This window comes from Colletotrichum acutatum (assembly GCF_030867785.1).
Source record: "Colletotrichum acutatum strain CBS 112980 chromosome Unknown BDZ83scaffold_120, whole genome shotgun sequence".
NCBI classification, from domain to species: domain Eukaryota; kingdom Fungi; phylum Ascomycota; class Sordariomycetes; order Glomerellales; family Glomerellaceae; genus Colletotrichum; species Colletotrichum acutatum.
Genome location: NW_026849114.1, coordinates 58,496 through 74,511, shown reverse-complemented (window position 1 = coordinate 74,511; position 16,016 = coordinate 58,496). Strand labels below are relative to the sequence as shown.

Sequence of the window (16,016 nt, the reverse complement as noted above, 5' to 3'; positions counted from 1 at the left end):
AGGCAAGCAGCTTCGTGTATCTTTGCTTTGGCACCTCGTAGACGAGGACCCCGGCCTTGTCAACTACTCTCCGGGTCTACGATGCGATCTTCTTGGCCACCTATGGTCCGTAGGAGAGTCCGGGGTAAGAACCGCAAATTATTGCGAGGTCTTCAACATATCAGGGCCAACAGGCAGTCCATTTCCTACTTATTCAACATCTAGGAGGGAACTCTCAAGAGCCTGGAACTGGGGAATACCAAAAAGACTTTTAGTTCTATTCCATTACTGTCAAAAATATCTTGTTTTGAGAAGACTCAGGCTGTCGATGCCATCTCGTTTTGAATCGTCTCCGCCCTTCCTTAAACCAAGGGCGTGCGTTGTTTTATTCGCGTGCCTGGTTTGCGTCTCCCAATCATCTGTCGTAGACCGAAACGCCAGCCACCTCTTCCCGGGCATAGTATACAGACCCCTTCCTCCAGGGCTCTCCCCATTCGAACGCGTAACACCTCACTATACCTAGTTGGCAAAGCGCTTCGCTCTCGCTTCCTGTCTCGCCTTCTCGGCAGGGTCGATGGCAGCGCTGCGTCTGGTGTCGCGTTCGCCGCCGCCCTCGCGACCACCACCTTGGCGGCGACCTCCAGGGCGTCCTCCATCTCTGTTGTTCCTGCCGCCGCGACCGCGGGGTCCACGACCGTCGGTGCTCTGCCGCTTGGCATCGCGTCCGGGCTGCTCATCGGAGCGCTCAGGACGGCCGCGCTTAGGACGTCTCTCGGGGAGCGCGGAGTCGAGACCGGCGACGCTGCCGACCTCGACGCCAAACTTCTTCGCGCGCTCAGCCTTCTTCTTGGCCTCCTCATCCTCGTCGATGCCGAATCGCTTGGCGCGGTCGGCGCGCTTCTTGGCTTCCGCTGCGGCATCGGTCGCATCCAGATTGAGAGCAAAGTCCTCCTTTGGCGCGGCTTCGGCAGCCTCTGCAGTCTCCTCTGTCTTCTTGTCCTCTTCCGCGGTCGTCTCAGCAGCAGGCGCAGGCGCGGCTTCAGTGGCGGGGGCGGCAGGCTCAGCTACAGCAGGAGCAGCGGCAGGCTTAGGTTCCTCGGCAGCCGGGGCAGCTTCGGCAGCGGGCTTGGGGGCTTCGGCTGCCTTGGTGGGCACGGTAGGCTCGTCGTCACTATAATCGATTTCATCCTCCTCGGCGGCGACTGGGTCTTGTTAGGTTGCGATCGAAGAAAGCGCGTGTTCGGAATCGATTGACGTACCGGGTGCGGATTGCGCATCGTTCTCCTTGAGGCGATTGACCAGGTCGAGCTTGTTGCCTGTTGCGGGAAGGCTTCTCTCCTGGAGAAGCTTCTTGAGCTCGGGAACCTTCAACGAGCTGTAGTCGGTGGCCATGTTTGCGACAGTTAGGTGTGGAGCCGATATGGGAGAGTTGTGATAGAAACGATGCTGGGACTGTGATACGGCTGCGACGATGTTGAACAGGTTTGCGCAACTTGGGCGAAGAAGAAATTGATGATGGAATTGGAGTGGAACTTGGAAGGCGGAGAGAAGGGGCGGTCGTTGATGGATCGCCGGGGGTTATGACGATTTTTGAGGCGCGTCGTTGGTGCTTTGGTTCACAGGACGACAGCTTTGGGAAGGTAAGGCGAGTGAAAGGTAGGCAGGTACCTCCCAGGTTAGCAAGAAAGGGGACCTTCCCAGTTGCTCAAGCTGCGGCGCATCAGCTGGTTGCTGGTAGAGGTACGTACTCGACTACCAAGCTTGTGCAGCTAGGTACCTTACTTACTGCGTAAGGGAAGGTGCCGCCGCAGTGCCTTCTATCCATTCCCATTAAGCGAGGATGTGAGAGCACGGGCCACTGTTCCTGCATTGGTCCATGTTGAAGTGAAGTTGTCCCTTCAGGAATGAGTTTCCCTCGTTGTTGCTAGCGACTTGCGAGGCTCCTGAAATTGAGTTGAAGAATGCATCGTCGGATCTGAAAGTTCTGAATTGAAGGCAGATTCTGGGTTCCAAAAATAGGCTGCATTAAAAACGCAGTGACAAAGCGACGTTGAACGGCGTTTCTTCTCTGCTCTTGTCTCATTCAACTCATTTCTTCTTCCCATGTAGCTTTGTCAGGGAGTGAAGTGACATCTGGCCGCAAAATCGGAGATGCATATTTTCAGTACCAAGACAAAGGGAATGAGTCGACTCTTTGTCTTTTGAAGAAATCCCGTGTGGCTTGTGTTGGAGAAATTGATAAGATGAGCAGCCACAACACACTACCTAAAAGTGTGAGATCTGTATGAGGTGAGAGACCTACGGGGTTGTCTTGGCATCTCATGTGAGGTAATGAGTAGCACACCCGCGGTAACTCAGCTCTTGCCACCATACCGGACTCATGTGAATGCAGCTGATAGAGTGCCCAAGATGAGATAAGATGAGAATACGATGATGATGAAGGTTTCTCTATCAACAGCATTGTCTTGCGTTGTTTGAGCATAGCTTTTCGTCGCGACTAACTCAAGTCTCGCGTCGTTGACGGCCAACAAGAGCCCAACTGGTCTTCAACTCTGTGAATTGGTTCGTCAATGCTTCTGTCATCCCGAGATAGCGAGGCTTGATGATTATCATTTCGTCTCGTCTGTCTTTGAAGACGCGAGAAACCGGGAGGATGGCTGCGTAACAAACTCAATTCGACCTCTCTGACGCGCGGCCATCGTGTATTAAGTGTGGCAATATAAAGTGGGATAAGCAAGATACTCTGGCAGATCTGCGTGCAGCGGGTGTCCGTCTCTTGTCTTCAGACCATGCCGTCTCGAGCTTACGTACTTGGGGTGGTGACAGAGATGGAACGGGACGTGAGGCTCCACCGGCATGACGTTAACATGGAAGAAAGCTGTTGCTGAGCGGCTCTAAGTCGTACTTTGGGTAGTCAAAGTGGACGACGCGCGCAATAGTTGCATGCTGCTGTTGCGTCGCACCACGGCCCGTGTGATGTGACGCGCAGCTTCATGCAACATACATGGCACTGGAGTCTGGCAGATTGTATGTAGACGATGTCTCGGAGCGTAACAGTCTGATAGACATGGACGCGTCAATGATAGTGGACGCCACGTGCGGCTGCTTGCTGTTTCCCCGGCAGCTCTTCCGTCCTTCTCCCGGTCGATGGCGTCGCCACATCCCTCACGAAATCCTCGCCTAACCGGTTGGAGCCTTGATGAAGTTGAAAAGGAGTTTCGGTGGGCGGCCTGGCCTTGTCAGGGGAAAAGCCAATGAAACCTTGATAACCTAATCGCCTGTACGTACCGTGGCAAGCCCACTGATGGACAGCGATGATTGATCAGTGGTAACTGTCAGACTGCGTGAGGGACGTGGTGACCGGGCGCAATCACAGGGCGCCCTCAGCAATTACCTTAGCAGATGGGCCAAATGCCAAAAAAAAGTGCACTGCTACCCCGGATTCTGAGGTGGCAGTTGGCACCACCTAAATGGGGCCTTTATCGACCGAGACTCGGTTGATTGCCTCGTGCCTTTTCTTGCTCCTTTTCTCAACCCCCCTGTCGTCCGCTGAGCTGTCTTTCGAGTTTCGAGCCGACATCAAGCTCTTTCGCGCCCACCGCATTTACCACTCTCAATCTCTATTCCACCTTAGCCGACCTGCGGGCCCTGATATGGCCTGGGTATTAGCTTGAACTAAGGCTCGCTCGAGCCGATTACTTCGTGTTCGTGTTCCCTCAGCCCACGCGCTGCGCTGCGCTGCTACCCTTGATTGATCACGACGCCGCCGGTCCTTACATCGCCACGACCGGCCTCCCTTCGCTTTGCGACAATCGCAAAAGTCGCCCAACATGACGCGCCGTATAGTGAGTCCTGCTGCTACGCTTGACGACGAGAGGAGGGCCATGCTAACGATGCCTTTGCCCAGGTACGGACGATAATCCAGCTCACCGCGGTGACGCTTGTGACGTTTCTCGCCGTCTTCTTCCTCGACCGAAACTTCCGAGTTCTACCAAAGTCGATGCACCACTACATGCCGCAGCATCACCATGGCCTGATTGTCACGGATATAACAGTAACGAAATGCTCGAGCATAAACGTCTTCACATCCTGCAACCTCGACACCAACAAATGGCACCGAATCGAAAAGGACCTGTACCTGGGCAAGTCATGGACCACCAGCGCATACGTACACGTCGCACGAAAGAAGGAGGAGGAGCTGCTACCAGAGGATAAGGTAGTCATGGACGTTTCCGTCGGCCGACTCGACCCCACGACTTCTAAGAAGGGAGAGGAGGACGAGAGGTGGGAGAGCCGACCATACGGATTGTGGGTGAAGCGGTCTTCCAACCAAAAGGACAGCGACTCCAAAAAGGCCGTTACAGGCATTGATGTACTGTTTGGCGACGATGCGGTTGAGGCTCGCGATGGCTGGCAGATCACCGGGACGCCCCTGCTGCTCCCTCTCAACGAAGAAGTCCCCGTCACCCACATCACTCTCCGGAGAGGAAGCCAAAAGGAGCCTCATAAACCCCAGCCGCGGATCCCCGAGAACGGCAGATTTAAAATCATGCAGCTGGCCGATCTCCATCTCAGCACTGGCGTCGGCAAGTGTCGCGATGCCATGCCCGAGGGCTACAACGGCGGCTTGTGCGAGGCGGATCCCAGAACGCTAGATTTCGTCCAGAAGATCCTCACCGAGGAGAAGCCCCATTTGGTCGTGCTTAGTGGAGACCAGGTCAACGGCGAAACTGCTCCTGATGCGCAGTCGGTGAGTGGTGTTGCCTCTATCGTGCTGGGCGCAAACTAACTTTACTAGGCAATCTTCAAAATTGCTCAAATCCTCATCAAGATGAAGATCCCCTACGTCTCGATTTTTGGAAATCACGATGATGAGGGATCCCTTCCTCGCGCTGCTCAGATGCAAATTCTCGAGTCGCTGCCATATTCTCTAGCGAAGGCTGGCCCCGAAGAAATCGACGGTGTTGGCAACTACTACGTTGAGGTCCTTGCTAGAGGCAAGTCGGACCATTCGGCACTCACTCTTTATATGCTTGATTCCCATGCGTACTCTCCCGATGAGAAGAAATACCATGGATATGACTGGATCAAGCAGAACCAGATAGAATGGTTCAAAAAGACTGCTACGAATCTCAAGAAGGCACACAAGGAGTACAGCAAGGTTCACATGGACCTAGCCTTTATTCACATTCCTTTGCCCGAGTACAGAGATGCCGATCTCGCCATCAAAGGCGAATGGAAAGAGGGTGTCACAGCACCCAACTTCAACTCTGGCTTCCGTGACGCCCTCGTCGAGCAGGGTGTCGTGATGGTCAGCTGTGGACAGTAAGTATCATCAGCAACCCTTGGTAGAAAACCCAAAAACTAACCTTGTATAGTGACCATGTCAACGATTACTGCTCTCTCTCACTAGACAGCCAGCAAAAGCCAGCTCTCTGGATGTGCTACGCCGGTGGAGTCGGCTTCGGCGGCTATGCCGGATACGGAGGATACCACCGCCGCATACGTGTGTTCGAGGTCGATACCAACGAAGCTCGGATCACGACGTGGAAGCGTGTTGAGTGGGGCGACACCAGCAAACGGGTCGACGAGCAAATCATTGTTGAAGCGGGCGGGCCGATAGGCATCAGAGAAAAGAAGGCATGACAGAACTTTTTTTGACGGTCTATTCGAGACGAAGATGGAAGAAAGAAGGAGAAGCAAAACAACAAAAAACAAAGAATGAAATGCTGGAAAAAAATTTGGAGTTTCTGGATCAGGTTAACTAACAACCGGTGTTTGGGTCTGGCTCATCAACAGAAAGTCTCTCCAATGAGAAGAAGACTTTCAAAGGGGAAATTCATAGCATGTATTATTTTCAAAGCTGTCTGAAAGCATCGCTTGGGTGAACTGGCACGACACGAAGGCAGATTGAAGGTGGAAGTGACGGGTGGGCGTCGGGATGGAAATGTGTATATGTATGTATCTCTGTAGGAGACATGACGGCCAACTTTCCTCTTTTTTTCTCAGCTCGTTCTCCCCTTGAGAGCATCTTCGTGAGTCTGTCCAATGTGGCAAGTAGCCGAGGAGATTCAGCGCTTGGTCAAGACATATACGGCTAGGTACGGGAAGTATGGATAGCGATGAATACTTTAGGAATGCATATACAGTTCGAGGCCGGACGACGCTCTTGGTGGACCGAGAGAGGCTCTTGTCCCTAGATGGAGATGACCCTTTACGTAGCCCTAGGACTCAAGACGTGCTCAGACCAGCTTGCATCCTACCTAAGTATATTAACTCTAGGCAACCTCAGTAGGTGGCGCATCGTCGGGCATGCGCGGATGGTGGATGAGGCGTAAAAAGAGCCAGGAGTTCAAGCAGATGTGACGAAAGCCCATCCGTTCCGAATGGAATATACCGGAGCCTCTGAACACCAAGAGGAAGGTACGAAGGACACCCTACTTGGATCCCTTCACCTGCCTTCGGCACCATGCCAATGGCGGGGTGGTCGGTCGTAGGGAGCGCTGGTGAAACCCCAAGATTCTCAGCTCGTTGGGAACCATAGTGTGATAGGGGTCCTCGTCTGAAAATCTGGCTGGCAGGTCCTATCACCTATGTAATGTGGCACTTCCCTCGATGATAGGCAGCCCACGCCAGAACTAAGCGGCCATCGGAAGGGGAATCATCTCCTCTCGTAGGCAGCTATGCCGGAATAACATCCATTCCGTCGAGTAGGGTAGGTTCACAACACACCGCACAGTGTCGAATTCAGTCATCTCCTTTTTGCCACCGATGTCGGTTTTCGAGAAGCTGAAGTTTAATAAGCGCTGTGGCTTGGGAGTGTGTACCCACGCCATCACGCGTGTGACCCCAAGGTTTTGGTCTTGCAGTGGGACGTGGCGTAGGTGGGTAAGGTGAGATGAGGCTGAAAGTGTGTTTTCCACGATGGAGGCTGCTACCAACATGCTCTCCGGAAGTCTCGCCCTTTATTTGGACCCTGCCCTTCACTTGTGTGAGATGTCTACAATAGCTGGGGCAACTCTTCTACGCAACATGTGATTATTGCAGATGTATGGAGGAGACTGGAAAGGGATGGATGAAGGCTCTACATGGGCTGTCTCTTTTCTCATCCAGGTGTATGTGTGACCAAATTGGCCTGCGAGGTAAGCAGACTGGCATGGGTCTCCATCGAGCTGCAAAGCAGAGGTGTGGTTGTCGGGCGTCCCACTCACACTCACTCCGGCCGAAGATGCCTCTCGGGTACGGCACCGAGGGTCTGCACCCGGTCCCGGCAAGACTTTCATCGGGACGGCCTACGCCTTGGTGCGAATCTTACTTATAGATTTGCTCTTATTTGATTCATAAATCATCTACATTACGGTAAACTTGATGAAAAGCGTCGCAAATTTGAACATTTGCATCGAGGGATTCCTTCAACCAGCTGAGTATGGTGATACCGACGACATGGTCACGAACCATACCTCTTCGTCTCTTCCAATCTGCTCGTGGCGTCCGCCTCACTTTCATGTCCCAAAAGATAGTTTGATGCTCAGGGTTGAAATAGACTTCTCGTCCTCTGCTTTCGTGTACAGTGAAGGTCGACTCAGCAGGTAGCCGGCGGCTGTTCATCCAAAGGCAAGAGTCTTGCATGTCACCTACTTGAACCCCTAAAAGTCGACAGTTCCACGCCAATGTCGTAGAAAGACTGTCTCACTATGTCTTTTTTGCTCGGCACGCAGGTTCCAAGTTGCCCGGGTGATTCGACATCGCACATTGGTTCTGTCCCTTTTCCACCGTCAAGCATCTTGAGGCTCTAGGCACCCTGTTATCGTGGAAATCCAAAATCGGACTTCGCCTAATCAGCTGAATTTCAGGCGATCGTGGGAGGTCTCGCGCGTGGCTAATCTTTCGGCTCATCTTGTGCCGTAAAGTTGGTGTCCGACGTGGAAGTAGGTTGGCGCTAGGAACACTCTGTTGGCAACCTTTTGCACCTCTTTTGTAGGTCTGTTCAGATCGTTGTGTTCTTTGGTGTCTTATTTGTCGCGAAAGCAGTGACATTCCCAAGCTACTTACTGCTTCATAAATCTCGAGGTAAGAGAGGGCAGACTCGTCAAGTTCAGATATCGAGTCCATCGTTTTGAAACGTCTTATGAGTGGCCTGGCGTGGGAATGAGGGGACTCGCTCGTTGGCCGTCATTTTTCTCCTGTCGGTAGAGCTTATTCGGACGTCAGCTCGGAGATCGTCTTGTTGTTCCAAAAGGTGAAGCAGTTCAGTCGCCCGTATCCCTCCGCACGCGCCCTCTAGGTTACGCGGCAGGACTCCCGCCGTCGAAGCTCTCCACCAAATCGTTCCTCACCCCGCCCTTTCATAGAAACGAAGTGACCGGTTTTCTTTGACACCAAGGTACTTACACGCTTCTGGAGAAAAGTATGCTGCGTTTGACACCGGCGCCAGACTCGGCGACACTGTGTATGAGCCTCACTTCCACCAAGCGAAGCCATGGGAGTCTCAGAACCAAGAGGTGCCCTGCACAGTGCACGATTCCGCTTTCTCAGGGCGAAATAAGATTTATTAGGCGAGAGGATCGAAGGCCTCGTGTTGTTCTAATCGCACAGTTGTCGGCCACTGAGTTGGATTGGAATCGGGGGAGGGAGTAGACTTTCGGAGAGCTTTACCTCGCATAATCTCGAGCCATAAAATGTTTGTTGTCTGTCCGCCTCTACACCTCGACATTTCTCCCCTCCCCATACTAATTTCCGTTATTCGCGGATCCATCGGTTGTGCGTGTGGATCGTCAATCTTCTCTCGGTTTTCGCCTTGGTGTTTTCGTCCTCAATAACCCAGTGGAGTACTTTGGTAAGCTTCTTCAGCCATACAAGTATACCTCCCGGAAGAGCATCTCTGACCTTACCTGCCTTAGCTTCAATAGTTAGAAGAGCTCAACGCACATCTGCTTTCGCGCTTCGTTCTCCGTCGATCACCTAGTAAGCTTCTTAGACTATGTCCTTACCCATAGCATCTCTCGTGAACACAGCTTCTGTACCTACATGATTTGTCTCCCGTCACTCTCCTCTCACAACTTTGTCTCCCTATTCGTACGTGAATAAATAACTGACCTAGAAAGACAGTGTAAAGAAATTGGGACTATCATCATGAACGGCACCAACAAAGCTCCTGACCCTTTCCCGGCCCCCAATCAGTCGCAGCTGACGCCCGTGTCGATGCCGGCTCTGACGCCGCCGAAGCAAGTCCCTGCCCATGATGGTGCAGAGTGGGAATTCCTCCAGGGCATGGATATTACCATGCAAGGTTATTTCGAGTGCTTGGGTAGACAAATGCAGACCTGGAAGGGCTCGTATTCCCTTGATTCTCGACGGGGTGCTCCGCAACAGCTCGTTGCGAACGCACCGATAGGGCTGAAGGGGCCCAACTGGCGATCACCTTCATCAGGTCAGCCAAAGCCCCAATTCCCTGGTCAGGGCCCTAGCCATCAACAGCCCAAAGCTCAGCTGAAGGCACAAATGAAGATTTCTGGGTCGCAGCTTGAGGAGAATAAGAAGAAGCGCAAACGTGACGGCCAGCGCCGGAAGGAGAGAAAGCTCGAACAACAGCAGAAAGAGCAGCAGCAACAGCTGCAAAAGCAACAGCTGCAAGAGCTTCAGCTACAACAGCTACAGCAGCAACAACTGCTGCAATACCAGCAGCTGCAACACCAACAGCAGCTACGACAACAGCAGCTTCAGGCCCAGCAGCAGTCTCAACCACAGTCTCAGCTTCAGTCCCAGCTCCAGTCCCCTCAGTCCCAGGGTGCAGACCACTGGAGAGACCTGGATTGGCTCGTAAATTCCGGTCTCGGGACCGCCGCCATGGGACAAGAGCAGATCGACCTGTTGTTCGACGAAATGGATGGGTCTGACGATACGCAGCAAGAGCAAATGCAGGCCTTCGACCAGATGATGATGTCAAGCGTTCCTCATCCCAACGTTGACGCTCCAGAGCTATGGGTTCCTCCACCGCCTACAACCTTCGAGGATGTGTTTCGCCAACAAGATGAGGAAGATGGCGTTAGACTCGGCCCGTATTCTTCAATGTTGTTTGGTCGAGATCATTCGATGAGCGGTCGTGAATAAATGCAGTGGGTAGAGCAAAGATCCTGCACCACAGCTTGCCCCTTTAGCGTCTTGAGCGTTGTTTACAGTAAGTGATCCCGAGTTCTGTGGCCTAGGTTGTTTTTTTCTTTCATTCCATGATGTTGCATATGCTACCTTGCGGTTTGAGCCGCCAAAAAGGAGCAAAGTCTTGTATCTTAGTAGGAGGATATCTTCGTCTTTATCTACCAGTTGGACCTAAAAAGGTCAATGGCGACATTGACGTTTCGAGACGGAAATGTCTGAAATTGCTGCCTGTTGTGAGAAGTTAGCCATATATTGGGTCTCATGACGGCCAATTTAGAAAATTTAACCCGCAAAGGTTGTTTCCACGGTGATTGAGATTCTCCAATCTGTGAGCTTCGCTTGGTTTCGAAAACCCAAGATGTCCAGTGGCTGAGCATCATCGACAGGATTCGTAGCACCACGGAGCTTGGCTGCCCAGGTCTCCGTCGGCCGGCTTGGCTCATGGTAGGGTGCAGGCAGACAGGTATCTGGGATTGAGCCAACCCTGCGGGCTGAAGTACGGAGAAAATGCCCGATCAATGCTGCTGGGCCATGTTGATGAGTGAAAGGCCCCGCTGCTTGTTTGATACCTTGAAGGAAGTCGACGTGCTTAGTCATTCCGCGATTAGAGGTTGGTCCTTTTGGGGAAGGACTTCGGACTTGGAGTCGACAAGTCGCAACTGCACCGGATACCCCACACTTCGGCACACCAACCGGGCGGGGGGAAGTGACGACATGTGGGCTGCAGACAGTCCCTGCCGTGATTTCTAAGCAACAGAAAAGTGAGAGCCCCGCGCCCTTTCTGCTGCAATGGAGGGGTCACTCTGACGGAAGCAATCGTGCCACGGTACCACGGTATTCGCAGACAAGAGCTGGGTTGTCAGACAGTGGCCCAACGTACCAGCTTCCACGGACCGTGTGTGGGGCGCCCGCCTGGATTATTAAGATGATGGCAGCTTACATAGCTTTGGTCGGTCACAGAGTGAGGGGTTCATATAAATGCACCCAGGTGGCGTCGAGCTCAATAGCAGGTGGATTAGTATTCAGTATTTAGACCTAAGCACAACTTCACTCTCTGCACATCGCGGCGACATCACGTAAAACCTCCGTTCAACACTTGCACCGTAAGCATATGACATCTCGGCTAGGACAATTGAGTAAACAAATCTTCAACATGGCTGCCAAGACCAAGACGGATATCCACTTGTACACCACCGGTACCCCCAACGGCATCAAGGTGTCCATTCTCCTAGAGGAGCTCGGCCTGGAGTACCAGGTCACGCCCATTGATATCTCAAAGAACACGCAAAAGGTTGGCATTTCCGAGATGCCCAGTTGTACCGGGGACTGAGGGTCTACTTCCAACCCCTTTAGAGGCCATTATGCTAATGCACGAGTGCAGGAGCCCTGGTTCCTGGAGATCAACCCCAATGGACGTATCCCTGCCTTGACCGACAAGTTTGAGGATGGCAAGACCATCCGCCTGTTTGAGTCGGGGAGTATTTTGCAGTACCTCGTCGACCGCTACGACAAGGACCACAAGGTCTCTTATCCCTATGGCTCGCGCGAGTACTGGGAGGTGAACAATTGGGTATGATCTACCTACACATGACCACGAGTGCCATGAAGCTGACGCAAGAGATGTAGCTGCACTGGCAGATGGGTGGCCTGGGTCCCATGCAGGGGTAAGTTGCCTGTCACTTCCGATGAGATGACGACGAGCTAATGAGTATTCAGACAAGCCAACCACTTCAAACGTGCGCCAACTTCTCGATCGTTCCCACGATCTTTTACTCATACGCTGACTCTCGCACAGGCTACGCACCCGAGAAGATCCAGTACGGCATCGACCGTTATACCAACGAGACCCGCCGCCTGTACCGCACCATGGACACAGCCCTCGCGGCCAACCCCAGCGGCTACCTCGTCGGTGACCGTGTGACGATTGCCGACATCACTAGCTGGGGCTGGGTGGCGGCTAGCAAGTGGGCGGGCATCGACCTGGACGAGTTCCCCGCGCTCAAGAAATGGCTGTTCAAGCTTGTGGAGAGGCCCGGCTTCGAGCAGGGCCGCCACGTGCCATCCAAGCACACGGCGCTGGATCACTTCAAGATGACGGAGGAGGAACTCGATGAGAAGGCCAAGGGGGCTGCCGCGTGGATTCAGCAGGGGATGAAGGATGATGCGGCCAAGAAGTGAGGGTATCATGTGCGTGGTGATGCTCGAGGGAACGGGCGGGCCGTGAAAAGTACCGATGAACAAAGAAAAAAAACTTAACATTCAACTACTAGCATGTTGTTTTCTACTGAATAATGAAGGATAGATATCGTTGAAGAACAAAGCACAATTGCGAGCCACGCCAAAACTACGACCTTCATGAGGCTGGAGACCGGCCAGGCTTTCAAGCTTGAATGAGTCCAATCGGGTCGGTTAGCTCAGTTGGTTAGAGCGTGGTACTAATATTTCACTCGAAATATTGTGTAATGCCAAGGCCGGGAGTTCAAGCCTCCCACTGATCATGTTTTTGACAAATTTGAAGTTTTGCTGCTGGCGCAAGTGATATATCATTAAGTTGCAGGTTTTGGGATGGTTTGCAAGCTTCGTTGCTTGGGGTTAACCAGTTGCCCTTTTCTTTTTCTGTTTATTGTGCTTTGGAGACGAAGGTTCGACAGACCGTTGGCGCTAGTACTCTTCTCGGTCTGTGTCTGTGGAATCGGACTTTGGCTGTCACGTGCACCTATCCAGCTTCCCAATCGGGCCCGCCTCGGTGGCGCCCAAAATTTCGGGCCAATTGGCTCCCGCCCCTTAGCTGAAGGACAGAAGACGCCAGGCTGAAAGGTTCCTGATCAGTCAGGGCCCTCCCATATTATTGCAACGGTTCCATATAAAAGTTCCCTTCCCTCAACCATCGAAATCCACAATTACCATCACACCACGCTATTCCCTCTGACTGACAGCTTGCTTGCCATCGCGCATCAGTCAAAATGTCGTGGAGAAACCAGGGAATCACGGGTTCCAACAACATCCCGTTGGGAAAGCGTCGGTTCGGCGGCGACGATGGTGGTGAAGAGGAGTTCCAGGAAGCTCCCCCCAGCAATGGCAACGGAGAGCTGAAGCGCGGTCGCAGCCCAGAGCCTCGTAAGTCTTCGCATTGCAGTCTCTTCCTTCTACCATAGCACATGCTAACGTCGCTTCTAGGTACCGACGCCGATGGCCCTCGCCGCAGAAAGAAGAGAAACCGTTGGGGCGACGCGTCCGAAAACAAGGCTGCCGGATTGATGGGCTTGACGACGGCCATCACGGCGAACATGACCGGCGAGCAGTTGGAGGCTTACACCCTTCATCTCCGTATTACGGAAATTAGCCAGAAGCTTCGCATCGACGACGTCGTTCCCGCAGATGGAGACAGGTACGTTGTCCACACATGTCAAGCAATGCGCAGCACCTCGCTAACTGCCACTGTCTACAGATCACCCTCTCCTGCTCCCCAGTACGATAACCATGGTCGCCGTATCAACACGCGCGAGTACCGATACCGCAAGCGCCTCGAAGACGAGCGCCACAAGCTCATCGAAAAGGCCATGAAGACCATCCCTAACTACCACCCGCCACAGGACTACCGCAGGCCCACCAAGACCCAAGAGAAGGTCTACGTGCCTGTTAACGATTACCCAGAAATTAACTTCAGTATGATTGCTAACCCTCTAACCCTAACCAAAATTTCTTGTTTCCCTTGTTCCCTGCCTGGACTCTGGCCAAGCTTGTCATGCATCCTCCAGGTGTCTTGTCAGACCTGGCCTTGTTTGGAGACTGGGACCGTCATATAACTTGCTTCACCCTTTTGATACAGACACTAACGCTTAGCTCTTGTCGTAAAGTCGGCTTACTTATCGGACCCCGTGGCAACACTTTGAAGAAGATGGAGGGAGAATCTGGCGCCAAGATTGCCATTCGCGGCAAGGGCTCAGTCAAGGAGGGCAAAGGTCGTTCGGACGCAGCTCACGCCAGCAACCAGGAGGAGGATCTTCACTGTCTCATCATGGCCGATACAGAGGAGAAGGTTAACAAGGCCAAGAAACTCATCCACAACGTCATTGAAACCGTAAGCCCCCCCCCCACCTTTTCAATGACAATTGGCAGCGAATGCTGACAACTCTCTTCTGCTAGGCCGCGTCCATTCCCGAAGGACAGAACGAGCTCAAGCGCAACCAGCTTCGCGAGCTTGCTGCCCTCAACGGTACCCTCCGTGACGACGAGAACCAGGCTTGCCAGAACTGTGGCCAGATCGGTCATCGCAAGTACGACTGTCCCGAGCGCCAGAACTACACTGCCAGCATCATCTGCCGCGTCTGTGGCAATGCTGGACACATGGCTAGAGATTGTCCCGACAGACAGAAGGGTGCCAGCTGGCGCAATGACGGCGCCGGCAGAGCTGGCTCGGCTGGCCGCATTGAAGGCGGAGACGCGGTCGACCGCGAGTACGAGGTACGTTTTTCTGCATACCTTATTTCACAAACCCAAAACTGACTTTGCGATAGCAACTCATGCAAGAACTCGGCGGCGGCTCAGCCGGTGGCGCTGCACCTGCACGCATCGAAGCCGGCCCTGGTTCCTACAATAACAACGGACCCAGCGGCGGTGATGCGAAGCCCTGGCAGCGTGGCCCTACCGGCGGTCCTGCTCCTTGGCGCAGCCGTAACAACGACTCGCGCGATGATCGCGATCGTGGTGACCGCGACCGTGACGGTGGTGGTGGCGGTGGCGGTGGTCCTGCTCCTTGGGCTCGCGATCGCAACCGTCGTGATGACCACGGAGGCGGTCACAATGGAGGCCATGGCGGCTACGGCGGCGGTGACCACTATGGCGGTGGCGGCCAAGGCGGCTACGGTGGTCAATCTGCTGGCGCTGCTCCCGGTGCCGCTCCCGGTGCCGCTCCCTGGCATCAGCCTCCCGGAACCCAGAACGGCTACGGTGGTTACGGTGGATACCCGGGATACGGTGCTCCTCCTGGCATGGCCGCACCGCCATCTGGCGTCCCTCCGCCGCCTCCTGGTGCCCCTGGTCTTGGAGCTCCCCCAGGTCTGGCTGGTGGCCTCAACGCACTCATCCAGCAGTATGCCGGAGGCGCCCCTCCCCCGCCTCCTTCGGACAATGCTCCTCCTCCGCCTCCCAGCGACCAACCTCCCCCACCTCCCCCTGGTGCCTGAAGTGTCTTGAGGGAGCTAGGTGGTAGATCAGACGACTAACTTTGATGCCAAGCTCGCATCTGCACACCGACTACGTTGACAACTAACGCTCAACTAACAACCAAGGATTCATACCATGACTTCCAGGGTTGGACAAGTGTTCGCACCTACGCATCGACGTGTTTTTCTCGCCTGAGTATTTGAAGACCACAGTGTGGGCAGCAAGCACTTAACGCAAAAAAGCAGAATCAACAAAACAGCGAAGACAAGAAAGCAAATTGTACGATAGGTTGGGAACGGGAATTCTAGTGGACACTAATCCATAGGCTTTTCTTTATGCATCGGTGCGTTTCTTTCATAGCCAAAAGATGAAGTTCATCCCAATTGAGGAAACCTAGCCTGTCCACGTGAAGTTATTTGTGACACACTTGAAAGCTCAAAGCGCTGTATCGGAGTCTGATCCGAGTGCTGGAGAGGGCAAAAGAATGGAGAGTTCAGGATGGCTAGCCACTCAAGCTGTCACCGAAACTCTGTATCGTGGCGCTACGATATCTCGATGTCCAACACCACTTCAAGTCAAATCAAATTCCAACGGGCCAAGATTGAAGAGAGCCAGTCGCAAGTTTTCTGGGGGAGGTTGCATAAGTTCCCCGCATCGATGACATTTGCCTTGCATGTGAGGTGGGTGGGTGGGCGACCTGAGGCTCGAATGAAGGC

The 16,016-nt window shown here is 53.5% G+C and overlaps 6 protein-coding genes and 1 non-coding gene across 7 annotated transcripts; 5 read left to right on the top strand and 2 right to left on the bottom strand.

Moving 5' to 3' along the window:
- Positions 1-163: 163 nt before the first annotated feature.
- BDZ83DRAFT_635436 (uncharacterized protein) lies at positions 164-1,700 on the bottom strand. The gene is made up of 2 exons (XM_060509177.1): positions 1,239-1,700; positions 164-1,181 (listed from the first exon to the last, which is right to left on the bottom strand). The coding sequence occupies exons 1-2, from the start codon at positions 1,369-1,371 to the stop codon at positions 499-501; spliced, it is 816 nt and encodes a 271-aa protein (XP_060360370.1). The 5' UTR covers positions 1,372-1,700; the 3' UTR covers positions 164-498.
- A 1,663-nt stretch (positions 1,701-3,363) lies between these two features.
- On the top strand, positions 3,364-5,715 carry BDZ83DRAFT_54359 (calcineurin-like phosphoesterase). Its single transcript, XM_060503425.1, has 4 exons — positions 3,364-3,824; positions 3,887-4,729; positions 4,778-5,304; positions 5,358-5,715. Exons 1-4 carry the CDS (start codon positions 3,810-3,812, stop codon positions 5,623-5,625), a joined length of 1,653 nt encoding a protein of 550 aa, XP_060360369.1. The 5' UTR covers positions 3,364-3,809; the 3' UTR covers positions 5,626-5,715.
- A 5,419-nt stretch (positions 5,716-11,134) lies between these two features.
- On the top strand, positions 11,135-12,796 carry BDZ83DRAFT_635423 (glutathione S-transferase). Its single transcript, XM_060509176.1, has 5 exons — positions 11,135-11,425; positions 11,516-11,704; positions 11,761-11,798; positions 11,851-11,870; positions 11,930-12,796. Exons 1-5 carry the CDS (start codon positions 11,246-11,248, stop codon positions 12,310-12,312), a joined length of 810 nt encoding a protein of 269 aa, XP_060360368.1. The 5' UTR covers positions 11,135-11,245; the 3' UTR covers positions 12,313-12,796.
- Positions 12,538-12,632, top strand: BDZ83DRAFT_t261. The gene has a single exon. It is a non-coding gene; the product is annotated as a tRNA-Ile (tRNA).
- A 161-nt stretch (positions 12,797-12,957) lies between the features above and the next one.
- BDZ83DRAFT_54190 (uncharacterized protein) lies at positions 12,958-14,331 on the top strand. Its single transcript, XM_060503405.1, has 4 exons — positions 12,958-13,251; positions 13,312-13,522; positions 13,583-14,215; positions 14,281-14,331. The coding sequence occupies exons 1-3, from the start codon at positions 13,098-13,100 to the stop codon at positions 13,938-13,940; spliced, it is 723 nt and encodes a 240-aa protein (XP_060360367.1). The 5' UTR covers positions 12,958-13,097; the 3' UTR covers positions 13,941-14,215; positions 14,281-14,331.
- Positions 14,084-14,531, bottom strand: BDZ83DRAFT_54194 (uncharacterized protein). The gene has a single exon (XM_060503406.1). It carries the CDS (start codon positions 14,404-14,406, stop codon positions 14,140-14,142), a length of 267 nt encoding a protein of 88 aa, XP_060360366.1. The 5' UTR covers positions 14,407-14,531; the 3' UTR covers positions 14,084-14,139.
- BDZ83DRAFT_54187 (uncharacterized protein) lies at positions 14,206-15,745 on the top strand. Its single transcript, XM_060503404.1, has 2 exons — positions 14,206-14,598; positions 14,652-15,745. The coding sequence occupies exons 1-2, from the start codon at positions 14,471-14,473 to the stop codon at positions 15,328-15,330; spliced, it is 807 nt and encodes a 268-aa protein (XP_060360365.1). The 5' UTR covers positions 14,206-14,470; the 3' UTR covers positions 15,331-15,745.
- The last annotated feature ends 271 nt before the right edge of the window (positions 15,746-16,016 follow it).